Source organism: Phyllostomus hastatus, unplaced genomic scaffold (genome assembly GCF_019186645.2).
Source record: "Phyllostomus hastatus isolate PE091 unplaced genomic scaffold, TTU_PhHast_1.1 phas_contig_58, whole genome shotgun sequence".
NCBI lineage: Eukaryota > Metazoa > Chordata > Mammalia > Chiroptera > Phyllostomidae > Phyllostomus > Phyllostomus hastatus.
Genome location: NW_025333916.1, coordinates 16,751,365 through 16,768,284, shown reverse-complemented (window position 1 = coordinate 16,768,284; position 16,920 = coordinate 16,751,365). Strand labels below are relative to the sequence as shown.

Below are 16,920 nucleotides of genomic sequence, written 5' to 3'. Positions count from 1 at the left end.
GAATTCTTAAGGTAAGTGTATACTAATAAATGATACAGGTCATTAATGAAAAAATCACCATCCGTAGTATGCACAAAACAGTGTTATAAACATTAAAGTGCCAAAGTTGCTCCTTTATTACAAACTTATTGCTCAATACGAATTGTACTTCATCCCAAGTAGTGGAATCCTAATTAATAATATTTGATTGTATGGACATATATAAACTCTCCCAAGAGCAATACTGGATTTATTTGGATTCTTTAGCATAATAACTTACTATTTTTAATTAATATTTAGCATAACTTTGAGGAAGCTTTAAAATATAATGCTTACCATTTAAATACTTAATTTTTATTTATATGTATTTTAGTTTATGATTGAAATAAAGAATTCTGCTGTGTCTTGTATACCGACTGATTGGATTAAGGTTGGAAGGTAGGTTTAAAAATATATATTTTTAAATTTACATGAATGATAACGACATTTGTAATCTGTGTCCTACTGACTGATAACCACATCCTTGCTATACGAAGCCATTTTTACCCTTTAGGTTTTTTTAGTGGAACTTTAGCCAAAGAAAAAATTATTTTTCATTCTTTTTATCACTAATTTAAAACATTTTCCCAAAGGGTATTTCATTAGTAAACATTTGTTTTCGTGTTTTGTAAATTACCATTTTATTTTTTAGTTCAGAGTATACTTTAAACACATGGAAGAAAAAAGTTGAGGAACCTTCAATTCTAAGATTAATTTGGTTACTTGAATTTCTTGATGAATGCAGTATTTGACATTTCTTTTATGAAGCTGAAATTTCATTTTCTACTTCATTGAGCTCTGCATTTCTTTATTCTCAATGCTTTCCATGGCTCAGTTATACTAGTTCATTACATCTTTTTTTTTTTTGAGTTATATCATGAATTGATGAAAATAAATTAGAGAACTACGTTGAGACTCTGCTTTTTTACTTGGTTGGGCATTAATCCCCAAGAGGGGATTTAGAGAAGTGGTATTAAAGAAGAGTATCCTCCTGTGAGTAGTATCCTCTGTGGAATACTTATTGCTACTGTTATTAATATGTTTGCATGAATTTGAAATGAAAATGTTGCATTTGCCTTAGATAATAGAAGAGTGACTGTAGCTGGTGATAGTGTGAAAGAACTCTGTTAAGAATGGAAGAAAATCTCGACACAACATGTGAATGATTATTATTTTAATTAAAAAGTTATTATTATCCATTTCCACTATCAAAGGATGCTGAAGACACAACTGTGCATTTCTATAACTCTAAATACCATCCTTTTTTCCCCTTATGTTACCAGAAGCTGTAAATTGGCATTTCAGTATTATTCATTTTAGGAGATGCTGTTTTCTTTTTGCAGGCATTTTTCCCCTTTATTTACTTTTGTCCTATACTAAAGCTAATGAATGGAATTATGCTTTATGAAGAGAAATTACTAGAAATCTTGTTAGCCTATGTAGAACAGTAACTGAAATGTCTCACTAAATAGGTTTGTCAGAAGAGAAACAACTATGATAGATATGTTTGCATAGAAAGCTAGATGACATAATTTAAAAGCAACAGGCAAGGCATCAATCAGTGCCAGCATCTTTTGAACATTCAGTAATGTAAATTGAAAGAAGAAGATGGTTTGGGAAAGGTTCATTATAATTTTTAATCTGTTGTTTGGCCATTGGAGTCCTGACAGGGATAGGCTAGAATACCATTAGTTAGATTTTGAATGTGAAAGGGTTACCTGTAGTCCAGTAACTTGCCAGATTAAAGATGATTGTGACAGTGCATTGCAGGAGTGGGGAGCGAACAGAGGACATTCTGTCATCACCTGCTTATCGCTCAGCCCTGACCTCTCCTTCTTGAATGTCTCATCATAGTAACATCATTCATCGTAGTAACAACATCAACATCAGTAACCACCACCACAGAACGAGTCCTAATGTTGAGTACTAATGATGAGGTGCTCTGTTACCCACTATCTGTTTGGTCCTCTTAGCAGTACCTATGAGGTAGATACTATTATTATGCCCATTTTATGGATGAGGAAAGTGATGTGTAGAGGTCATTTATATTTGCCCAAAGTCAGTCATACAGCAAGCAAGTAAGTGGCAGAGTTGGGGCCTTGGCCCAGGTTCTGTGGCTGGGGAGCCATGGCATCCGCCACTGCACTCTGCAGCTTCTTGAGGAAGCAGAGATTCTGTGCCAGCTCAGAGAAGGAGCTCATGGTGTTCCTTTCTGACCAGGGCCACTGTGAATCTGTGGTTAGATCATGAGAACTCTTTGCCTCCTGAATTAATGCGTTACTATTCTTCATAATGCTTTATATTTTTCTTTTTTCACTGACATGCTTAAATGATAGGGAAAAGCATAAAATATAAAGAATTATATGGCCTTCACTAATGAATTCACCTCTGAGCTTTGTCAGGACTTTTCTTTGCTTCTGATCTTTTTTTTTAAACACTCATTTTCATTTAGTACAATTCAAAGAAAAAAGCTTTCTGCTTATGACATAAAAATTCTAAACTTTGACTTTGCCATATGGATGTAATTTGAAATGCATTTTAAAAGCTTCCTGAACAAAGTCCTATGAACTGCAAGTACTTTATTTACAACAAAGATCTTTGGAATCAGTAGGGTTCAGGGCCATAATTAAAGAATGTTCTCTATTTACAGCTATTTACTTTTAAGGTTCATCAGAGAATGATAAATAACTACTTTAATTTCTATGAAGAGATGGCATTATTAACTTCTTAGTAATCTTGATTTCCTATTTTTGTTTTCCCCTCTTCTAGCACAAAAGCTGTGAGCCGCTTTCACTCTCCTTTTATTGTAGAAAATTACAGACGTCTGAATCAGCTCCGGGAGCAACTAGTCCTTGACTGCAATGCTGAATGGCTTGATTTTCTAGAGTGAGTTTACAATGAAAAATATAATCTGACTTTTTGCAATGAGAAATAGACCGGAAAGTCTTTCCACCAAAAAGAAAAGTAGAGATTACTGCTCGTGACCTTCCATCAAATAGTTGAGTACATGTGTTCTCTGGTTTTATTTTTAATCCATTGAAATGAAAGCTCATCTTAAGTCTTTGGTGAGAGACCAAGTATACTGCATTGTTACTGTTCTAATACTTTGTTGCTAAGGATGTTTAATAGAATCATTTTTTATGAAATTCACCTTGGACTTTGTTTACTTTTCTTATAAAAGGCTTAACAGTTTCAGAATAGGGTAAGTATGGGTTAGTTGTTTTGTTTTCTTCCAAATTTTTTATTTTGAAAAAATTTAGATTAATGGGAAAGTTGAAATAAAGACCTGTGTACCGTTCATCTAGAGTTATCAAGTGCTAACATTTTGCCATATTTGTTTTATCTCTCTCTCATACACTGTTTTTCCTGAAACATTTGAAAGTAAGTTTTAGACATCATGAACACTTCACCCCTAAATACTTAAGTATACATTTTCTAAAAATAAGGACAGTCTGCCACAAATCTTAACACCATTATCACATCTACGACAAAATTGCTATTAATTTAAGAATATATTGAATTACCTCCCTCGTTTTTAAATGAAAGATCCAATGAACTTTAATATACTGCATTTGGTTATTCTGTCTCTTTAGTCTGTTGGAATCTAGAATAGTTCCCCACCTTTTTGTTTTTTATAATATGAGATTTTTTTGGAGAGTACTTGCCATTGTCTTAAAGCATGCCTCATATTCTGAATTATTAATAGCCGTGTCCATTGACAAGTTTAAGTCAGCAGTGTGCTGGTAAATGATTAGCAGCTGGCTTGCTGGAAGGGTAGTCGTGTGCGTGGTGTTTGCTGACTTCTGCAGTGACTGGTTTGATGCTACTGCCGGGCGGGCGCTGGGAAGAGATGTGCACAGTAGACTTCCACCAGTCTGTGGGCACCGGCTCCGAACCGCCTCTTGTCCAAGCACTTTAATGTGTACTGCCTCAGTATTCTCCCCAAGAGCCCTGTGCATTAAGTATTATCATCACTCCCACATTATGGCAGAATGAAATGATATGCAGACATAAGAAGTTTGCTCACAGGTGGAGGGTTGGCACCCAGAGTCCAGCCCAGGGTGTCTGACAGTAGGGTCTGGACCCTTTACTCTCAGGCTGTCAAGGCTGCCCATGATGAATCCATAGTCATCTCTTTAAGCAAAACCTCTCTGTTAGTCTTTCTCTTTAAAAACTCAAACAGGAAATATTCAGTGAGTTCCTTCATGGAGCTTTGTATGTATAAAATAACTGGTCTGACAAATGGAAAAAAATAAAGAACAAAAAAGGATACTGTGTGACAGTTGCTAAAATGTTGGTGCCATCTCCTTTTGCCCAGAGAGTGTTGAATTATAGGATCAGAAAGAGATTCTGATGTACTTATCCTGAGTCTGATGAGGTTATCTTGACTACGAGTCTTGAACCCAGGGATGGAAATTTGGTTTATTCAGTTCCTTTCTCAATTAACTTTCAATTTCCCATGTTAAGGCTTTTCAGGGCCCTCGAGTCTCTTAGATCTTTTGGGTTTTTCCCTTAGTAGCAACACTGAGAACATGAAAACTAGACTGAAATGACTTCTTTCAGGCTTCAAGGGCCAGGTTGTAGGGTTCTGGGATTTGGGGAGGTGGTTCATGTTCATTCTATTCATAGCATGCATGCCTTTATGAATCTGGATTATGTTCTCCCTGCTGTTGTTCTAAAGAAAGTCCAGGTCTTCCATGCCGAAGACTTAGGTATTCTCCTTGATTCTTTTTTCCTTGTTGTCCCTTTGTCTGTTATCAAATTCCTGTTTATCTTTTTTCCCTTTCAAGTATCTCTTTGATTTGCCCCTTCTTCCTCTGTTTCCTCTATTACCCATCATTTCCTCACACCTTTCTTACTGTATCAGCCCTCTGCCAGGGCCCTTATGCCAAAATAATCCAGAATTCTACTTCCATCATATCATCCATCCGATGTAGTTCAGAGGTGCAAAGAGCGAGCCAACATTAAATGTGACATAACAGGAGATTATGACACCAGTGATATGTTGTTAACTGAAGGATGTAAAACAGTATTAAAGTCTGATACAATTATGTGTGTGTAAATTCACATACATGCACAGCATGCAAATCTTTTTAAAAATAAAATACATATGCTTATTGTCCATTTGTTTATATTTTGGAGAAATGTTTATTCATATATTCATATGTGTGTACATATAGTCTCAAATATTAACTGATTATTTCTGAATGGAAAGCTTTCTGGAGATTTTAATTTACTTTGCAAATACATGATTTCAGACATTTTTATAATATCCATATATTACTTAAAAATATATTAAAGTTTTTATCTTAAAAAGAATACTGACTGAAATTTAGTTAGAACATCTGCAGCCAGAGCTCCCACTTGCAAGTAGCACTGATTGTTTTGTCAACTGTTAATCAAGGTGCCAGATGGTATGAATACACCGTAATTTAAAGATGTGAACCTCAGTGAACCTGACATCAGAGTATAGATTACCAGCTGTGCCAGGGTGTTTGTCTCTTCCTGAGATACTCATTGTGGTGCATTAGTCAGATTACTTTAGATCAGAATACTGAGAGAAATCAAGACTGGAAGAAATTTTATGACTGGAACACCTTCTCAAAAAAGTCTCTTCTTTTGTGTGCTAGAAGGTGGGCTATGGTTATTGAATAATCTTCTCAATCACAAATTTTTTAAAGATTGAATTATAATGTCTTTCATATAGTAACTCAAAAAATAGAAAATATTTTCCATTTTTTAAACTTCAGATGTCATTGAGCAACATCTGTCATAACAGCTTTAGAACCCAAGTGTCTTCATCTGCTTCCCATGGGCCCAGCAGTAGCTTCCGACCAGAGATTAAATTATAGTGCTTTTGCTTCATCCTTAAGTTGGCTGCTGGCTTAGTGATAGAGTTGCATGATCATACACCCAGTCTATCAGATTGTTAATCTGAATTTGCCCAATTTTCAGCTGGTAATTTTATGGTTTTTGAAATTTGGCAACGTTTAGAAAATAGGTAAGTACTAAGAAGTCAAAACAAAGCTTCATAAGAGTTATGATGATGATGTTTAAGGTCATCATTTTTTATTTTATTCATGACAATATAATTTATATAAGAAAGAACATTATTGCCCATATCAAAATCATTATCTTATTCTTCCCTGCTTTTTTTTTTTTAACTGAAATGGTCCCTACTGAGAACTATGTTACTCACTTCAATTCTGGAAATTTAGATATCATTAGGTGCAGTTACCCTCAACCTGGGTAGTGACAAATTAGGGTTGTGGTGGTAAGACCTGAGAAGGATGGAATTAGAGGAAGAAAAAATGGACTTTTTGTAAGTGCCAGAGGCCCTTTGACACTCATATCCAGAGACAAGGGCAGAAACATCGCATGTGGCCACTCTCTGGCAAAAGCATGCCAGGACAGGGAGGCCAGATGGGGTCAGTAGTTGGAGCAGGGGGACAGAGTAGGTGCAGTCCAAGAAGTTAGTGTGTCGTCAGCTCAAAAACTGACGCCAGCCAGGAGGGACCAGGCACAATGCCTGGGCAGCCATTCCGGGAGCGTCAGGTCCGTGCAGCATGTGGCATCTTCAGAACTAAGAGGCATTTTTAAGGTGGCAGCTGAGCTCCGCCTGTCTGATGCCCGGGGCCAGTCTCCTTTGTGTTGGGGGTTTCCGCACAGACTCTTCACACTGCTGGTGGGATTCATGTTACTTGTTTGACGAACTTCAATTCAATGAGAAATAGGTAAATTACATTCATTATGTTCTGTGTACTCAAAGAAGTATAAAGTATACTGTACATACACTTTTTAATTCACAAATAGTTAACATAGAAATAAAGCTGGATACTTAAAATGTTTTTACTATCTGAAAAATATTATTTACATAGAATATTTTATTCTAATATTATGAGAAAGATCAGAAACTACAGTTTAAAAAAATCAATACAGTGATAATATAGGAATAATTGGTCACATAATAGCTTAGTCTGGATATCCTTTTCAAGCTATGAAGCACTCTAAAAACTTTTTTTTTTTAAGAACCAAGCAGACTAAATTTGAAAGTCTCTGAAACCCACCATACAATTGAGAAATCTGTTTTAACAGAAGCAACAGCATAACACTCTCTTTAGGGAGGGGGCATTACTTAAAAGGATGTAAAGGATACCTGTGCTGTGAGACACCAGGGTGATGTGAGAGATATAGAGAGAGGGGGGTGGGGGGAACACCTGTATACATTCTTATATTTTTTTCTGAATAAGTCTTTCAGTAAAGGGTTCTCTAAGCTCTAGACCATTGGCTATTTAATTAGCCAAAGATTCGAGGCAATAATCACTATCTTTTAAAAACAAATCGGAAAAATAAATTTCTGTGTGCACTGTTAATAGGGTAACTGCAGATCACTGAGAAAAGTACTTTTCTTCTTACTTGCCTTCCAGGTTATGGGCTAGATGTTAGGGCTGTAATGATAAGTAAATCAGATGGACGTGGACTCCACCATGGAGAGCCTTCCAGTTCAGTGTGAGAGCAAGCCATTGAAACTGTTACTCCTAGTTTGGATGGTGCCATGAAGGAGAAGCACAAAGGGAAGTTGACCCATCCGGGTAGTTCATCATGTCAGTGAAGCTGAATGAAAATGATCATTGCATTTTGTTCATTGTATCTAAATTATAATGTCATGGAGAGATGAAATGTACAACATGGTATTAAATCGTAGACATTTTTGTATAAAAGCTGTTTTACATATATATAATTCTATCCAAATGAAACAAGAAGAAGCCTCAGTAATCAAATTATTATATTAAATAGGAAAGTAGTTCCATGTAATTTCTATCCTTCTTTTAACTGCTAGTTATGACCGGTTATTTTGTTTTAGCTTATCTTAGCTAATAAAACGCTTATTATACAGCTTTTGTAAGTCTAAGAAACCATTGTCACTCACCTTTTGTGGTTGCTTCTGTAGGCATTTCAGTGAACATTATCACTCCTTGTGTAAAGCAGTGCATCACCTAGCAACTGTGGACTGCATTTTCTCCCTGGCCAAGGTCGCTAAGCAAGGAGATTACTGCAGGTAATTATATTTTTTATTTCTCCCCTATTTCAATGCTTTAGGTCAGATGGCATTATTCAATCAGTTTTAGTGTTGTTATTATAAAATACTGAAATTACTCAAATATGTTGGATTCTTGGTAAAGCTGAATGTCATACACATAGCTTGATTCAAAATTAAATTCTTTTCTTGCTTGTTGTATTACTAAATACAAAGAAAGCAGATGTTCACTATAACTCTAGAGGTGGATATTATATATTTCAATTTTTAAGTTTATGTGGTAACATTTTATAAAGGTGCAATCCTTCCATCTGTTACCTTTCACTTAAACACTTTATAATGTGTTTAACTTGATAGAAGTCTCCTTAAATACTGAAATCAGATGTGTGTGACACTCAGGGTTTCAGTCATTCTGAGGCTGACTGCTCCCTATTGCTGTCAAATTACTGTTCCTTAAGTCCAAAGCCTTATTAAACTTGAGCCAGTTTTCTACTCAGTTCTTTATCCCTCAGTCCCACTGGGATTGGGGGTTGGGGGGGTGGTAGGAGGTGGGTCCTGCCATCCAGATCCTCTGGGTGGCCGTCCTGTTCCTGTAGCTTTACTGGGCAATGATCTAGGTTCCCAGGAGTCCAGGTGGCCCTGTTCCTATGGTGGCTCAGTGCCTGGGCCCGCCTCTGGGAGGGGCGGTCTCTGGGTGGCTCCACTTCTGTGCTTAGGCTAGCTACTAAGGGAACCCCTGGCTAGAGTTTCCTGCTGGTGGCTCTCTTGGCTCTCAAGGGCATTGCCCTGTCTGGGCTCTCTGGGTCTCTTTTGTAAGAGTACTAGCCCATTTGTGAGGGTTCTGCCCGTATGACCCAATCAGCTTCTAATATCTTCACGTTAGACATTAGGTTTCAACATACGCATTTTGAAGGGGGGCACAAACGTTCAGTTTGTGGCCCAAAGGCTCAGTTTTTTCATATCCCTAAGAAACATTACAAAGTATTTAATTTGCTGGCTTATTGTGAGGACTGAACAGAAAACACAGAGGAGATGTCTGTCAGTGCCTAACACAGAGTTTATTAGCAGAGATGCTCTGCTGTTCATACTTTCTTCATGTCTTGGTTTCCTCTCTAGTTTATACCAAATACCTTTTTTTAACATTTAAATGTCCTCTATGCCTAGCACGGTACCCGTAGTGGCTATCAGAAATTGTTTGCTTAATGTAAAGCATGTGTTTATTTGTGGAGGAGAGTGGAAAGAATTGGCTGTGCCATTTATAGGCTGAGAATGCACTCAGTTTGCTGTTCTGTTTCATTTTGTTTTGTTGTTCATTTGTGCGTCGAGTGTACCTACAGTGTCAGGCACCATAGTTTTGTTTAAAATAGGATCTTTGTATTTTCATTTTTGCCTAATTTGTCACCTCAGAGGAGTCAAACAGATTTGCCTAATCAGTTACCTGTAGGCATTTTAGAGCTCAAATGCTACATTGTAGTAAATGGAGGAAAACTATATTCTATTACTCGTCTATAAAAATAAGATACATGAATTTACTCTAGTTGAATCTAGTTCTGGAAAAAATAAGTCTCCGTTCAGTAGACTTGATTTCTTCCTTATGTATTGCAGTCTTAGTAGGAGTTCTTTCTCATTGCACACCATTTGTGAAACACACTTTCCCTAATGGATTCTGCTTGGAATTGAGCAGAGGATTGGCTACAGCCTGTGCACTTAATGTGTTCAGATGAAGCTCTTTCCATTGAAGAATATTCATGCCTGGCTTATGCCTTCTTATATTGCGTCAGGTGGCCCTTTGCAATTTGCTGCTGCTGATGCTATGGGTCGTGGAGAAAGAGGGGCATGTATGTGGTCTGCCATAGCACACCAAATTGAACACTTCATATCTATGTGTTTGTGTGTATTTATATGTACACCCAAATGTACATATTGCACATGGTGTATAATTTTCAGTGTGACATGATCATCAGAATCTAGATCTATTGTCACAGGCTTGGTCCTAGCCCGCCCTCTGTCACTGGCTAGCTATGCACTCTTATTTAAGTCTTATAGATCCATATGTAAAGTCGTAAGAAGTAACATCATGAATTAGCAAATAGAGTAAATCTCAAAGTTGTAGAGATTCTTTATTTAGATGTAGTTTTCGCAAAAACTCTGAGGAGTAAAAAATGTATTTCTTATTATATCTCTGTAAAAATATATGATTCATTCGTAGATTCATTAGAAAATTAACAAACAGTTTTAGAGAATCTGCTGTATGAAAGTTTGGCCCCAGATTTTTCAATTGAGTGTAAATAGCCATGGAATAGGAAACTTTTATTTAAAATGTATTTTAAGCTAGTATTTAAGTATCTGAAGTTTATACTTTTTTCCCTTAGATTTCCAGCTTGTTTAAAAATTTTAGTGCATTTGAGCTAATTGATCATGTTCTGTTTCTTGGAGCAGTTAAAAGAGAAAGATGCAATTTTAAAAATATAAAGTAAAATAAATAAATTCATTCAAGTTTAATGTTTTCATCTTTCCATGCAGCATCCAGGTTTCCTCAGATCTTCAGCACCATAGATTCCATCCGCGTGACTTTCCTACCTTTTTGCTGTAACTGTGCTGTCATCTCAGCTCTGTGCATTATCATTTGCTTCTTATGCTTATCAGGAAGTGTTTTGTCATTATGTAATTTTGATAACAGAATAAGTCAGTGTAGATTTTAGAGCAGAACAAATCACTCAGAATTTTATTTTAAAGTGAAAGCCTTCCTGGGAAATCATGTTGGTGTCATGAATATGATGTATTGATTTCACTTGGCAGGGCACCTTGGATTTTGTTTTTAAACTGGTATCATTTACAGATGGTTTCATTTTTTTTCTCTTACAGTAAATTTATAATCCATCTAGGTAAAAATTCTATTCTTAGAATTATACTTTAAAATTCAAAAACTGTCCTTTTCCTGTTGTCATAAATGTCTCTTTCCAAAGGATGGTTTCAAATTGTTTATTCAGAAAGACAGTTTAGTCATTTTCTTTGGGAAATGCGAGTGTCTATTCTTAATGTTTTGTCAGCCAGATATTTTTGAAGAAGAATTTCAGTCTTTAGGAAAGTAGTATTTTTTGGTGGTACAAGTAAGTTCAAAAAGGTACTTTTCTGTGAAAGTTCAGTGTCAAAGAACTCAAGAAGGGCACTGACAGGGTATTATGATGAAAATGACCAACAGATGGCCAAGAAATAGATGAAAAGATGTTCAACCTTAGTAGTCAATGAGGGCAGATGCAAACAAGGAGATAACACAATGCACTACCACATTATTAAAAATTAGAAATCGATAATACCAACTTTAGATGGAGATATGAAAAACAAGTCAACTTTCCTATCCTGCTGGTGGGAAGGTAAATTAATATAGCTACCCTTCTCTATTCAAATGAAAGAAATGCATTCATCATGGCTGGAAATTCCACTTCAGGAATTCCCTTTAACTTAGAGAAAGACTTGGACATAGGCACATGGCCACACGTGTAGGGTTGTTTATTGCAGCATTGCTTCAAACAGTGAAAAATCCAAACAGTCTAGATATTCAACAACGGAGAACAGCTAACTCATCTACAGTGCAGAAGCTTGCAAAGAATGCTGAGGATCTGATAGATAAAGCTATAGGTGAAAACAAATATTAAAGCTTACAAAACAAGACTAGAAAAAGCAAAAAAAGTTTTTAGTATCAAAAAAGCACCAAAAGGCACCAAAGACCATAGAAAGATCTTTTAAGTAAATGGAATATGAAAATTTTAAGGCATTCTCTCTGCAAGTCCAACACATAATTATTGTTAATGTAATAATCTAGAAATTTTGAAAAAGATTTTATTTATTATCTTTAGAGAGAGAGGAAGGGAAAGAAAAAGAGAGGGAGAGAAACATCAATGTACAGTTGCCTCTCACGTGCCCCTAACTGGCGACCTGGCCTGCAACCCAGGCATGTGCCTTGACTGGGAATTGAATCAGCGGTCCTTTGGTTTACAGGCCAGTGCTCAATCCACTGAGCTATACCAACCAGGACAAATCTAGAAATGATTTTACATGATTTTACATGATATTCTTTACTATGCTTATTACTGAAAGTGATTTAAATATCATTGATCTAAACTATAATTTTTATTAATGAAAATATCTTAGAGAATATAGAAATATAACAAAATAAAAGGATCTTGTAAATGTAGATCTCTGTAGTAGAGCTATCACAAGACTCTGCTAAAGCTTGTGCTTCAGAGACCTATTTTTAGAGTAATGTTCTTCCCAATTTCTTTGTAATAGCGAAAATTTAACTTTTATACTTGAAGACTTAATCCGGACATAGGTTCCTAAAGTCAGTGTTTAAGGTTTTGGTGTCTAACACACTAACCACAGAATATTTCCCTGTTATCCTAGAGATTTTTTTAAAGGCTATTTTTCATGCCTGTTAAATTAAAACATGCTTCTTCTTACAGACCAACTCTACAGGAAGAAAGGAAAATCATAATAAAAAACGGCCGACACCCTGTGATAGACGTGTTGCTGGGAGAACAGGATCAGTATGTTCCCAATAGTACAAATTTATCAGTAAGTACTACATTATGCATAAAACATGTAAAAGGTGGTAGCATTGATCACAAAGTTTTATATACCAAATAATGTTTTTTCAAATTTACCCAAGTTTTAACATTGGCTTTAAATGTAGTAATCCTTGGCTATAGTTATTTTTTTTTTAAGATTTTTATTTATTTATTTTTAGAGATAGGGGAAGGGAGGGAGGAAAAGGGGGAGAGAAGCATCAGTGTGGGGTTGCCTCTCTCATGCCCCCTACTGAGGACCTGGGCCACAACCTAGGCATGTGCCCTGACTGGGAATTGAACCTGGGACCCTTTGGTTCGCAGGCCAGCACTCAATCCACTGAGTCATACCAGCCAGGGCTATAGTTATTTTTTAAATTATATTTTATTGATTATGCTATTATAGTTGTCCCAGTTTTCCCCCTTCTACCTACCTCCAACCATCATCCCCCACTCTCTCAGGCAATCTCCCCACCATTTGTTCATGACCATGGGTCATGTGTGTAAATTCTTTGGCTACTCCATTTCCTATACTGTACTTTATATCCCCATGGATATTGTGTAACTACCAATTTGTAACTCCCAGCCCCCTCACCTCTTCATCCATTCCCCCACACCTCCCTCCCTTCTGGCAACTATCAGAACTCTCTTCATATCCATGAATCTGTCTCCGTTCTTCTTGTTTGCTTAGTTTTTTTTTTGATTCAGTTGTTGATAAGTATTTATTAACATTTTATTGTTCCTAGTTTTGATCTTCTTTTTCTTGAATAAGCCCCTTTAAGTTTCATATAATTATGGTTGGTGTTGATGAACTCTTTTAGTTTTTTCTTCTCTGCGCTTTGATTCTAAATGATAGCTTTGCTGGGTAGAGCAGTCTTAGCAGTAGGTCCCTGCTTTTCATGACTTTGAATATTTCTTGCCAGTCCCTTCTAGCCTACAGGGTTTCTTTTGAGAAATCAGCTGACAGTCTTGTGGGAATTCTCCTGTACATAACTAACTGCTTTTCTCTTGTTGCATTTAAGATTCTGCCCTTATCTTTCAACCCCTGGTGTTTTAATTATGATGTGTCTTGAAGCAGGCCTCTTTGTATCCATCTTGTTTGGGACTCTGTACTTCCTGGACTTGCAAGTCTATTTCCTTCACCAAATTAGGAAAGTTTTCTTTCATTATTTTTTCAAACAGATTTCCAATTTCTTGCTCTTTCTCTTCTCCTTCTGGCACTCCTATGATGTAAATGTTGGAGTGCTTGAAGTTGTCCTAGAGACTGCTTACACTATCCTTGTTTTTGGATTCTTTTTTCTTCTTATTGTTCTGATTGGTTGATTTTTACTTCCTTATGTTCAAAATCATTGATTTGATTCTTGGCTTTATCCACTTTACTGTTGTTTCCCTAGAAATTTTTCTTTATTTCAATTAGCAATCCTTTGTTTCTGACTGGATCTTTTTTATGCTGTTGAGGTCCTAAGTTCCTTGAGCATCCTTATAACCAGTGTTTTGAACTTTACATCTGATAGATTGCTTATTCCCCTTTTGTTTAGTTGTTTTTCTGGAGTTGTGATCTGTTTTTTCATTTGGGCCATGTTTCTTTGTCTCCTCATTTTGGCAGCCTCCCTGTGTTTGTTTCTATGTATTAGGTAGAGCTGCTATGACTCCCTCTCTTGGTAGCATGGCCTAATGAAGTAGGTGTCCTGAAGGGTCCAGTGGCACAGCCTCCCCTATCACCCAACCTGGGTACTTGATGTGTATACCCTTCATGTGGGCTGAGTACACCATCCTCTTGTAGTTCAGCCTTGATTGCAGTTGGCAGATCAATGGCAGGGATTTACCCAGGCCAGTCAGCTGCAAGGACTGGCTCTGACCACTGACCATCAACTTACACTTTCCATGTAGGATCAGCTGTGCAGGAGCAGAGTGGTGGTGCTCTGTATGGTCTGTAATAGGGCAAAGACTCCAACATGAACTGAACTCATCTTCAATTTGTGCAGAGTGACTGGGCATTTTAAAGGTAGAATGAGAGAACAAGAATGGGGATTGGGGGTGTTGGGGGACAATAAGCAGATCTAGGGAAGGAGAAACTTATAAAAAGCAGAAAGGGGATTGGTTGATGTGAAACCTGTCTGGGTTTACTAACTGGCAGCTGGTGCTTACACCCTCCCACAGGGACTGGAAAGGAAATGTTTGTATTTCAGAGAGATAGTTCTCCTGCCCTTGAGAACTCACTTCTAGGTTGGAGAAGATTTACATTTCAAATGGGCAGAGAAAGATTTATAGCAGCAAGCCTTCTGAAGTAGTGGCTCCAAGGGAGGGTTCAGGGGCCTCTCTGCCTATCACTGCGTTTTGGCTGGGACAAGCAGTAACTTCTGGCAGTGTGGTGTTTGCTCAGGCAGGCACTTTAAGGGTAGCTGGAGTCATCTGAAGGACGTGGCTTTGAGCCGTTAGTTTGGTCTCTCAGCAGGGAGAGTAAATGAAATGATTTGTTCCGAGCAGGTGCAGTTTTTATAGGTCAAATTTGAGACCCGGCTAGAGTTTGGTCAAGGAGAGAGTCTTTTTCCACATAGAGTAAATTAATCTAGTGATGAGGTCAAAGAATTAATATGTAGGGCATAACTGAGTGAGAGAAGCCTTATCAGAGAATGAGATTCATGGCTTTAAGATTTCAGAGGTTATGTTCTGGGTGATGGCAAGATCCTAGGTAGGGCCATGGAGAGTAGGAGATCGAGGAAGGAGCTTAGGAAAGGTCCATGTGCATGTGGAAATTATCTAAGATAACTGTAGGGTTTGTAGTGGAAGATGAAGGTTGTCAGGTGTAAGATTTCAAGGCATGGAGACTGGTGAGCGGGAGGCTTGTGGATGCCTGTGCTGAGACAAGTAGAAATGGTAAAGCCCTAAAGAAACAGATTTGGGAGAACCTCTGAACCCTGAGATTCTGACAGTAGGATGTGGCACAAAGCTCAGCCTCCACGTGAGAGGGGAGGAACAGCTGGGTTTCATTTTAAGCCAGTGTATGAAGGAGATGTTAAACATGGGTGTTAGCAGTGTAGAAGTATTTGGGAATTTTCCAGAGGATAGTGGAAGAATTGAAATGTAGAGGAGCAGTTGGAAATTAGATCAAAGAGAGGAAGCCAGGAATATCGGGGGGGAGGGGGCGGGGGGGTTGGGAATGTAACAGTCATCCTGGGCTGTGAGCAAGGATGACCACGATGTGTGCTTGGTGAGTCTGACAAGCCACAAGGGTGGTAAGTGGCAGGAAATGCTTTGAATCACATCTAGTTTAATGTTATGTTTTGATATACAGTTAGTAACAGTTAGTACCTTGGTTTATATTTTACTTATAAATCGCTTAAATATCATTTTCTGTTACTGTTTCCATCCCCCAGCACACCAGCCAACTTGACTCCAGTGCTATCCTTGACATTGATTTTTTTTGTTTCTTTTTTTCCTTTTTTATTTTTTCCTCTTTTCTTCTTTTTTAAAATAATCTATTATACTATCTAATAAAGCCAGATTTTAGAAATTGAAATAGCTTTCTGTCTAATGACAAGAATGTTTTAAGGGAACATTGAACTCTTATATTAAAATTTTTACAAAGTAAATGCAGTGATTTATTTCAGCATGCACTTCAGAATATTCCAGAATATTCGATTCTTTTACATATGCTTTTTCTAACTTGAGTAGGAGTTGATATAGAACTGTTGCTATGGTGAAGTGCATTCTATTTTGCAGGGTATAAAGGGATAGTGTTAAAAAGAACTTACTATGTAAAACTCAATTTAAAATATTTTTTAGGTGTTAATTATAAAATATACCATGAAAATAATTTTCTGAAAGTCAAATGACATTGTTGCTTTTGATAATCATGTAATTTTAAGCAGTGGTCTTTCTTACGTGTAATTATAAGTATACTTTTCTGGATTTTATATTACATGAACTTATTATAGTGCTTCTGAGTAAGCCAACTTTCTGCCCACTTCTCCTGGTTTTAAGAATACTTCTTTTTCACATTACACAATCTTGTATTTATATATAAGTTTTTTGTCAGCATTATTTTATGAATATTTTGTTCTTATGGATTTTGACACTTGTTTTGTGTCAGTACTGTGTTTGATGTCAGGCTTACCAAGAAGAAAGGGATAAGCAGGCTCATAGCTGTGGGGGTAGGGGGGAAGTCCTGAGTTGGGGGTGAGTGGGTAGAGGGATTGAGCAAAAAGGAAAAAAAAGGAGAGAGAAAACCTCATGGACACGGACAGCAGTGTGGTGGTTGCGGGGGGGTGTGGGCTGGGGGAGGTGGAGGAGGGCACC

At 37.1% G+C, this 16,920-nt stretch overlaps 1 protein-coding gene across 3 annotated transcripts in view; it reads left to right on the top strand.

Annotated features, from left to right (window-relative positions):
• The window catches only part of MSH3 (mutS homolog 3), a 137,591-nt gene that overhangs the window by 88,334 nt on the left and 32,337 nt on the right, over positions 1-16,920 (top strand). For all 3 annotated transcript variants that reach the window (XM_045848096.1, XM_045848095.1, XM_045848097.1), the window contains exons 16-19: positions 353-417; positions 2,788-2,904; positions 7,970-8,077; positions 12,520-12,631. In XM_045848096.1, the coding sequence (XP_045704052.1) occupies positions 353-417; positions 2,788-2,904; positions 7,970-8,077; positions 12,520-12,631 (402 nt within the window). The remainder of the gene's footprint in view (positions 1-352; positions 418-2,787; positions 2,905-7,969; positions 8,078-12,519; positions 12,632-16,920) is intronic.